This window comes from Photinus pyralis, unplaced genomic scaffold (genome assembly GCF_008802855.1).
Source record: "Photinus pyralis isolate 1611_PpyrPB1 unplaced genomic scaffold, Ppyr1.3 Ppyr1.4_LG3b, whole genome shotgun sequence".
In the NCBI taxonomy this organism is placed as follows: Eukaryota; Metazoa; Arthropoda; class Insecta; order Coleoptera; family Lampyridae; genus Photinus; species Photinus pyralis.
This window is the reverse complement of record NW_022170510.1, coordinates 19,078,494-19,088,753: the sequence shown is the minus strand read 5'-3', so window position 1 is coordinate 19,088,753 and position 10,260 is coordinate 19,078,494. Positions and strand designations below refer to the sequence as shown.

Sequence of the window (10,260 nt, the reverse complement as noted above, 5' to 3'; positions counted from 1 at the left end):
ATATCCCTGTAGAGATATTGGGGCCCTGGCTTTGCGAAGGGTTTTTCTAAACTCAAAATAGTACAAACAACACGTGCAACAGGTGCTGTGGTGAATAGTTTAATAGAAGTAAGAAACCTGATCAGAAATTATTTTATAAATGTGTCCACCAATACCAAATGTCAATCAGAAGTTAGAGGCAATAATTTTCTGCACAACTTCACCAGGGGACCTTATAGTTAGCATTAAAATATTTGAAAAAACGTTTGTTGACATTGATGAAAAAATGTAGTCGAGCATTGTTCCAGAAATACATTGTATTATTAAAATCAAAATAGACTGCTTCTTGAAAATGTCAATTAGTTTTTCCCTCACCATCGTGTGTTGTATAATAATTTTGTCAGTTGCGTTTGAGAATACGAAACTAATATCTGTATAGGTTTGCAGAGATCTCTGAATTCGCGAGACATACCGATTTTAATCCATTTGGTGAATTACGAACATGAAAATGTTTTGTGACAAGAAGTGGAATTAATGCGGAATAAAAATTCATGCGAGGCAGCATCTCTTTCCCCACTTCTCCTTTCTCCATTCCTACGTTAGGGTGCTCTTTGTGTAACAGTAAAAGCTGCCAAAATTTAAAGTCCTATCATATCAATATAAATACCATTGAAACATATGTTCAAATAAAATTCTGTTTCGGCGAAATGGCTTCCATATTGCGAGGCAATTCGGTTTTTCAAGCCAAGAAGCAATTTCAAAGAAGGTGACATTCAATTGGTCCGAAATATCTTTGGAATCCTTTAAATTGCAAAATCTGCAATACTTTCTTGTTGTATATATTATGTTGCCACGAACGAAATTTATTTTAAAGTTGAAGGTTCTTATTTAAATATTTATATTTGAATAAGCGAGTCGAAAGATTAACGTACTTTTATTTGAATTTTGCCGCTTCTCTCTTTGATATTGTAGGTAATTATCTTTCCCTTTATATTTTTTTAAGAATACCTCAGCGGCACGAGCTATTAACAAGCAGAACGATCGATCGCTTAACTCAAGCACCCTGGGGGTCAATTTTTGAGCGCTCGCAAATGGGAAACGTATACGGAACAATACGAATAGTAGGTAGTTTGTTTCAAATTTTGACAGCACGTTTCTTTGCGTGCTCTTAAAATATCCTTCGCTTTTTTTGCGAGCGGTAGATAGCTGGCGTAATTTGATACTCGAATGCGTTTTGCTTTGAATATAAAGTATAGTGACCAGTTGATCGTCAATTTTAAAAATTTTATCGAAAATAGAAGAATTGATAAACGTTTTGGCCATTCAAGATTTTAGATTTTTTACGTAATTTGGTTTTCCGGGAACTATAGGGTGCATAGACTGCACGCATGTGCCCATTTTTCCTCCGAAAAATTGAGGATCCGGAGCATCCTGAATATTTATATATAAACCGAAATGGTTACCACTCTATTAATGTGCAGTCGGTAAGTTTAAAGAATGGAAGATGAGTGGATAACGTTACAAAAATGTTGTTAGATATGTGACAGCAGCCTCAACATTCTAAATGTGAAAGCAAGGTATCCGGGAAGTAGGTACTAACGATGCATATAGATATACCTATATCAGAAAAAACTCGTTGTTGATCCATTCTCTAAATGGGGAGATGAACCATATAGGAAATAGACGACTCAATTCCTCAAAGGGGAAGGTTTTGAGGAATTGAGTTTTCCTATTTATGGAATCAATCAAATGTCCATGGTCTCATGCAGCAATTACATCGATTAGTATTGGGTGTGTGACACATTTATTAATAAATGTAGTTCCTTACACTAATACTTATTCTTTACAGGAGATTCGGGATATCCCCTTCGCTCTTGGTTGTTAACACATTTTAATAATGTGGAACCAAACATTCCAGAAAGCCGTTACAATAATCTCCACAAAACAACAAAGGCAACAATAGAGATGTAATGGTTTGTTAAAGAAGCAATTTCGTTTTTTATTAAAGCATCGATTTCTTCATTATACCTGTACTCCAGTCGACGCGCCGCTTCGCTCTAGTGAGCGGTACCCTTTATTTTTCACATATTCCACCAGCATAGTTTTTTGCTTTTCGGAATCATTTGCACCTCTCTTTTTTAAACTGTCCATTATAATAACGAGGTACAATTATATACACCTCTTTAACCATAGAACAGATGGAATGAGAATAAATACGAAATTAGATTTAATTTTGCGAAATGTCAATTTTAATTCAGGTGTTGTCAAATCTATCAATCGCAATATATGATCGCATCTTTACGATGATCGTAAGTAAAGTTGCGAATAATAGAAACTGTCACTCAAAAATTGATTGTTTTCTTGACATTCGTAACTACGTACACGTAACTTTGCGTATTCGCAAAAAAACGATCGCATCTCAAAAATTGACCCCCTGAACAGATGCGGAATGAATGGCAACCTAATATCAAAACTCACAAAGCGATCTAGCGCCGGTAATAAGTAATGCAGTGAAGAGTAAAACAGTTTCATGCTGTGTACTTGGAACCATTAAATATAAAAACGAGTAGAAAAATAAAGCCCTTCATGAGAAGGCCGAAATCAATATGGCTCAGTGGCTCGACATTCTAATTTAATTGAGTTGTTCTGCGATGGTGTAGACATCAAATAAGTTTAAGGTCGCTTATTTGGTTGGACGCCGCGCCGTTGAAAGCTTAAATTTTTACTTTTTCCAATTCGTTTTGTCGATTCTATATCGCACACAAAAACGGTAATATGCTTTAATTTTTCACCTCAAGTGATCTCAGCGATTTCATTTTGAACAGAATCTGAAAATACCAATGCCATTAGGTGGTTTGAGTTAAAATTAGATTAATAGAAGTGATATAATGAATTGGGGAATTTAAAATACACGTTAGGCGAGCGGGTAAAAAGCAAATTTTGAAATTTTTCATTAACTAAATAACTCAAACTTTGATAAAGGTGTAGAAGCCGGTCTCGACAATTGCGACAAACTTCCTCCTTTAATAAGATTCACACAAGTCATATACAGGTGCAGTGATATCGGCTGCGTGATTTTTGTTGTGAATTGTAGAGATTGGTTACAGAATTTCGATTGTAATTCTTATTAATCGTAGTTTTAGTTATAGTTTTCAGAAGTCATTTTTCATTTCGATTAATTCAAATTTTAATATTTAATGTTTTATAGATCTCTATCAGGTAATTTAGATTTAGAATATACGGGATGTTTCATTTCAAAGATGTTTCATATTTGCTAGTTTAGCCAATGTCTTACCTCCAATTATGCCAAGTACAGCAGCAATTGCTAACGCGGTCAAAAATTGATTATTCATCAGGTTATTCATCGATCGGGTAACACTAATTAATTATAAATAAACAATGACATTAATAGTATTGTGGCGATCATTAACGCCAATCGATAGATCCTAGAAAAACAATATAGGTGGTTGTCTAGGTGAAAAAAATTTAATAATTAATAATTGGCATTCTGTTTATATTTCAAAATAAAAAATAGTTCCTTTTCCTGTATTTTGTAATAAAACGCTACAATTTGGTAACCCCGACTTGAGACGTGAGTGATTACGTGCGGACACATCTGAAAAATGGAACAACAACTACAGGAACAACAAACGCTCATCGCGCGGCTGCAGGAGCAATTAGCGGAAAGTCGACAACAACCGCAACCTACAACAGATACGATAGAGGAGATTAGAAAGGTTAAATTACCAATTTTTTGGCAAAAGGACCCCGTCCTATGGTTTGCACAAGTAGATGCCCAATTTCATACGTATAAAATCAGGTCAGACATCACAAGATTTTTCACAGTGGCAGCTGCACTAGATTGTAATGTATTACAACAGGTCTCCGACGTCGTGGCTAATCCACCCTCGACAGACAAATACGAGACCATAAAGAAGAAACTCATTGCGGCGTATTCTGACTCGCAGGATCGTCAGTTGCGCAAGCTGCTTAATGAAATTGAATTAGGTGATCACAAACCTTCCCAATTACTGCGACAGATGAGAAGCTTAGCAGATAAACGCATTAACGAAGACGTACTGAAGACCTTGTGGGTGCAGCGCTTGCCTCAAAATGTCCAGCTCATTCTTTCTGCCAGCGAAGGTGTCACGTTGGATAAGATGGCCGACGTCGCAGACAAACTTGTGGAAATATACGCTTCTGGGTCGATTTCTGCAGTCAACCGTGCTGCGTCTCCCAGACGCACGGACATGTCAGAATCTGCATCTGCATTATTAGTAATGCAAAAACAAATTGAGATGCTCACTGACATGGTTGAAACCCTCACCACCGATAGAGGACGTTCACAACAGCGTTATGGTCGATCTAAATCTCGTTCACGGACACACTCCGGTAACTCTAGACATCGCCCAGCAGAGGAAGTTTGTTACTACCATGCCAGTTTCGGTGAAAAGGCAAGAAAATGCAAACCTCCCTGTAATTTCAAGCCGAAGGAAAACTAAACAACCCACCGACACATGAGGCAGTGTTCGGGGGTAGCGAAAAACATCATCGCCTCTTCATAACAGATAAAAAGTCCGGAATTCGATATCTAATCGACACGGGAGCAGATATATCGGTGCTTCCAAAGCAGTTCTTGGGTAAGTCAACTTGCATACTCACTAAAGTGTCGCTTTTCGCAGCCAATGCCTCACCAATATCAACTTATGGAGAAAAATTAATTTGCCTCGACTTGGGATTAAGGCGATCGTATAAATGGACTTTCGTTATAGCCAACGTCTCTCAACCCATAATAGGCGCAGATCTTTTGAGTTATTATAGTTTGCTAGTTGATTTAAGAAACACAAAACTTATTGACTCGAGAACTCAACTCACCTCTGTCGCTAGCATTGAAGACTGCGATGCTCCAACAATTACAACTCTCGTAGTTTCTTCAAAATATCATGAGGTTTTGGCTCGATTCCCAGATATCACTCGCCCCGTACCGCCAGACACTAAAGTGAAGAGCTCCACGGTGCACCACATTATCACAACTGGACCTCCTGTATCGCAACCAGCTCGTCGACTTTCGCCCGAAAAATTAAGAATTGCCAAGGCGGAATTCCAGTTTATGATGGATCAAGGATGGTGCCGACCATCCAACAGCCCGTGGGCTAGCCCACTTCATCTGGTACCCAAGAAAACACCAGGAGACTGGAGACCTTGCGGTGATTACAGACAATTAAAACTTAAAAATAAAGGCAAAATAAAATAAAAATAAATAAATAAATAAAAGACATATTAATTTAGTGTTAGCAGATTTTGATTTTTGTTTTTGTTATATTGATGACATTTTCATTTGTTCTTCTTCTCCTTGAAAAAGTGTTTCAGCGTCTTAAAGAATTCAAAATTATTGTCAATCCTGCAAAATGTGTTTTAGGCGCTGATCAGGTAGAATATTTAGGCCACCTTATATCAGCTGATGGTAGCTCGCCGCTCCCTGGCAAAGTATCTGCAATCCTCAAATTTCCGAAACCGACCATCGTCAAGGACTTACGTCGTTTCCTAGGCATGGTAAATTTCTATCGGAGATTTATGAAGAATGCTGCTGAAATCCAGGATCCTTTGAACGATTATCTGAAGAACAGCTGTAAAAACGACAAAACGGCTATTATATGGTCATCCAAAGCTGAAACGTCTTTCGAACGATGCAAGAAAGATCTGGCGAACTGTGCTCTTCTAGCATATCCAATCGAAGGTACAACACTCGCGCTGACAACCGACGCTTCAGATTTCTCCATCGGCGCAGTTCTGGAACAGTGCAACAATGATTCATGGACGCCGTTAGGTTTTTTCTCGAGGAAGTTGAGACAGCTTGACTTCATAAGCCAGTTAACAACCTCCAGTATACATATACCTGGAGAAAGTAATGTCGTTGCTGATGCTTTATCCAGAATCGAAGAAATAATCACGCCTACTGTAATCGACACTGAAACACTCGCCGCTGAACAAGAAATTGATGGAGAATTACAACGGCTGCTGAATGGGAGCGAAACATCGTTAGAAATGAAAAAGCTTTGTCCATTTGATAACAGTTCAACAATAATAGCCTGCGATGTTTCTACAGGCATAATCCGTCCTTATGTACCTAAAAGTCTAGGACGAAAAGTTTTCCATATGTTTCATAATCTCTCACACCCTAGTGGACGAAACGCCGGTCGAGCGATAAAGAAGAAATTCGTTTGGCCATTCATGAATCGAGACATCACGTCCTGGGCGCGATCATGCATACAATGTCAAAAATCGAAAGTATCACGACACACAGTGAGCCCTCTAACTTCTTTTACTGTTCCAGATAGTAGATTTTCACATGTCCATATTGACATCGTAGGACCACTCCTACCTTCCCAAGGGCACAGATATTGTCTCACAATGTCCGATCGTTTCACCAGGTGGCCGGAGGCTACTCCTATGGTGGACATCTCCGCCGAAACAGTAGCAAAAACATTTTACTCCACCTGGGTGTCTCGTTATGGATGTCCACAACGCATTACGACTGGTCAAGGACGTCAATTTGAAGCTTCACTTACCTCGTCCTTAACGAATCTACTTGGGATTAAGAGATGCCGCACGACCGCCTACCGTCCACAATCGAATGGTTTAATTGAACGCTGGCATCGAAGCATGAAAGCCGCCATTATGTGCCATAACAGCACTAATTGGTTTGAGCTACTACCAACTATCCTCCTTGGACTAAGAACAAGTTTCAAAGAAGATCTACAATGTTCGCCTGCAGAATTAACTTATGGAACTCAGCTCAGAATTCCAGGAGAATTTTTCTTTGATGGCGAATATCCTTCCGTGGATCCTGTAACCTTCGTCGATCGACTTAGAGATCAAATGCGTGAGATTCGTCCATGTCCAATAGCACGACGTGGAAAAACTGCAGTTTTTGTACATCCAGAGCTGCAAAAATGTACACATGTCTTCTTAAGAGTTGATGCAGTACGAAAGCCGCTTCAGCAACCTTACACCGGACCTCAAGCGCAGTGAGAAAGTTTATACTATTCTATTTAACGGTAAAAGTGTCAACGTTGGCATTGATCGTCTAAAACCAGCTTTCCTACCAGAAGATATGTCAGAGATAAAAAATGAAAAAACTGCATCCGAAGATCATTCTCCTCTTTTAACAACTCGACTACGGAAAAAAACTAAACCGCTTGTACGTTTCCGCGACTACAACAATTAGGTAGTCACTGAGGGGGGAGTACTGTGGCGATCATTAACGCCAATCGATAGATCCTAGAAAAACAATATAGGTGGTTGTCTAGGTGAAAAAAATTTAATAATTAATAATTGGCATTCTGTTTATATTTCAAAATAAAAAATAGTTCCTTTTCCTGTATTTTGTAATAAAACGCTACAGTATAATTACAAGTATAAGTATACAATTTGAGTGTTTATACCTTTAAGAGGTGCCTAACGATACGCATTACAAAAAAAGAAGAAAAGAAAGGTATCCCCTAGCTGGTTAGGCCTCGGTTAATTCCGGTTCTCCCAACTGTTATCTAATGTCCAAGCATCCATGTCACAGATTTATTTATTTATTATCCCTTGATCCAATTCTTGAACGGTGAACCTTCTGAGTTTCGTATAGGAAACGGGACCTTTGACAGTTCAGTTTTCACGTTTAAAGTTGAAAATCTTGACGTTAGAGATAGGATACATTGCTTTCTCTCTCTCTGTAAGCTAAGTTTAGCTCATTGCATTCGGCACACACATGGAACGCAACGGAAAATTTTTCCCAGGCATGAATTGCTTAATTAGAAATCACATTCTGAACAATCTGTTAATGCATATGTAATAAGTATTTGGGTAATAAAATGTTTGGGTCAATTCTGTTCATTGCGCCGTATTGTTTTTAATGTAATGAAACGAAATACACGAATAAGTTTGTCCAAAAATTCTCACACCCATTCTAAAAATAAAAAATAGTGAGCTGGTAGTAAAACATGAGTAATGGTCTTACAATCAAAGTCTGCATTTTCCAACCAACTTATAAGGCCTATGAGACTAACCGGGCAACTTTTTGAGTATTTCTCGCAGTTGTGACTTGATTTACCGTCCTTCTCTGCTTCTTCATACTCGGGAGATAAGTTTTCATTCTTTGAAGATGTTGGCCTAAAATTCACATAATTTAACGTTTTTGCATTATACATCAACCTACGATAGAATCACATGAACTATATCCCCTAATACACCATTTCCGCTGAGGTCATACTCTGACACTTCACAAATAGTCCTCAGTAAACATTCCTTTCCAGGATATCCGTGTCTGCAAATTGAAATATTTTCCCTAATGTTCAGTTTGTCTCGCAACTTACGAATTAATTTTAAACTCCAAGGCGTCATACACATTCTTTCTATTTATTCCCAATGATCGGTCCGAAATTATTGGGGGGTAGTCGTAAGTTGTTTCATTTTCTGGTATGTTATAGTTTGCTTCAAAATTGTACGACAAATATACGTTCGTTTTAGGAAGCTCTAACGGAATTGCAATAGCTAAAAATAACTAAAAGGGAAAACTGCGGTTTTATTAGGGCGTACATTAAAACTAACCCCCATAAACGGGCCGCCGAATGGAAACTGGACCGCATTTGGAAACGTAACTCCTTGGGTTCCTTGGGGGGAGCTTGTTTGAAACCTTAATATAATTATAACGAAAGCGAGATGAGTGCTACAATGTTCGAATTAGTAAATATTTCCATAAAATTTGATGGATAACTTACAGTTCCATTTGTGCTTCTGTTTCGTTGCGAATCACGAGGAATAAATACAAAATTTGTAGTTAATCAGCATGAACAGTTAAATGGAGAGGAATGTGTACTTTTCCAATTTACATCCTCGTAACCAACGGTGGCGTTATAGCGAGCACTTTTCCTATGCTTTATACTTGTACAAAGAATCATTGGTACCTATTTACCTACTTGTTACGAGGTGCACAATAATGAAACTGTATCTTACATTATCACATTAAAATCGTAACGAAATGGGCAAAGATAAATGTAATGATTATGGAAAGAGCAATAACGGCGCTGTTCACTCGTTAGTGCTAATCTGGTAAGCTAATTACACATGCACCTAAACATTAGATGTACGGTATTAAGCGGTCTACCATCAACAAGCTCCGGGTTTATATCATATTTATCACGAAATTCATTTCTCGTAACCGAACAATGAAGTAGGGTTTAGGGCGAGGATTGTTTGATTTATGCGTTATTAGTGGCAACGTGAAGGATATCATTTACGGTACACTCTAAATTAAATTATTTTTTATCTTGTCATTATATGGTAAAACCTCAATTTTGGTAAGTGGATTAAAAGACAACGGAAGAGGGAGATGTCCCTCCTTTGCCAAAGCTAGGAAACCAAAAAACTAATTTTTGTAAAAATAAGAAATTGAATAGTGTTTATACGCACACGTATTGTAACTTAACTTTCAGTACCTACCTGGCTTATTTATTTACAACCAACTAACAATAAATGTACACCATTCCAGTCTTGAAATGAATTCTGCGGTAGTTAGGGAATGCAATACCGGGATCGCGGGATCCCGAAATACCGATATCCCGCAGCATTTTTGCGGGATTAATCCCGCACATAAATGGAGCGGGATCCCGCGGGATTTGCGGGACTGAGGGATTTGTCGACCAGGCTTTGAATATAAATATTCAAAGACCAAGGGAACGACTATGTTTACTTTGTTAATGAAACGCATAACGGAGAAATTATTTTTAAAATAATTGTTAAACTTTTTTCGTTAAAAATGTACTACGATTTTTGAGACACTTTAGAAGTTCACCTTTTTGTGCTTTACAGGTGAGGTTTTTTTGAGCTCGAAGTTATGCTGAAGGTACTTTTTTGTTAAATATTGTGATAATTAGCGATTTATTTTAATACAGAAGTTAACCGCACAGAATTGCTTATTTGCCAATTTATTGAAAGTTTTGCGGGATTCCGCAAATACCGGGATCCCGCGGGATTAACATCTAACAATCCCGCAAATCCGGGATTGAGATTTTGCTGCGGGACTGCATTCCCTAGCGGTAATGCACTGTAATGGTCTCACTCTCCGCTTCTGGATGTTACTTGTCTTCGTTCTGTCCCACGTATGGAGCCAACCGATTTATAATATGCACGATCACTGGTTTTCCTCGTGGTAGTTACCGTATCCGATATATTAAGCCGGTCCTTCCTAAGCTTTTTGTAATTTCAGGACTCTGGAGAAACCACATCTCCAGG

General features: G+C 38.2%; 1 protein-coding gene across 1 annotated transcript; it reads right to left on the bottom strand.

The window, feature by feature from the left end:
* Positions 1-7,438: 7,438 nt before the first annotated feature.
* On the bottom strand, positions 7,439-8,868 carry LOC116167327. Its single transcript, XM_031482667.1, has 6 exons — positions 8,748-8,868; positions 8,578-8,695; positions 8,343-8,530; positions 8,186-8,293; positions 7,988-8,139; positions 7,439-7,936 (listed from the first exon to the last, which is right to left on the bottom strand). Coding segments are annotated over exons 1-6 (576 nt in total). The 5' UTR covers positions 8,756-8,868; the 3' UTR covers positions 7,439-7,934.
* Between the last annotated feature and the right edge of the window lie 1,392 nt (positions 8,869-10,260).

Bases quoted from the DNA above. Each gene is read 5' to 3' on its own strand.
- LOC116167327 (XM_031482667.1), bottom strand. The intron at 8,294-8,342 runs GTAAGTTGCGAG...TTCAATTTGCAG, and splicing joins TTGGAGTTTAAAATTAATTC to ACACGGATATCCTGGAAAGG. The intron at 8,140-8,185 runs GTAGGTTGATGT...TGTGAATTTTAG, and splicing joins ATAGTTCATGTGATTCTATC to GCCAACATCTTCAAAGAATG.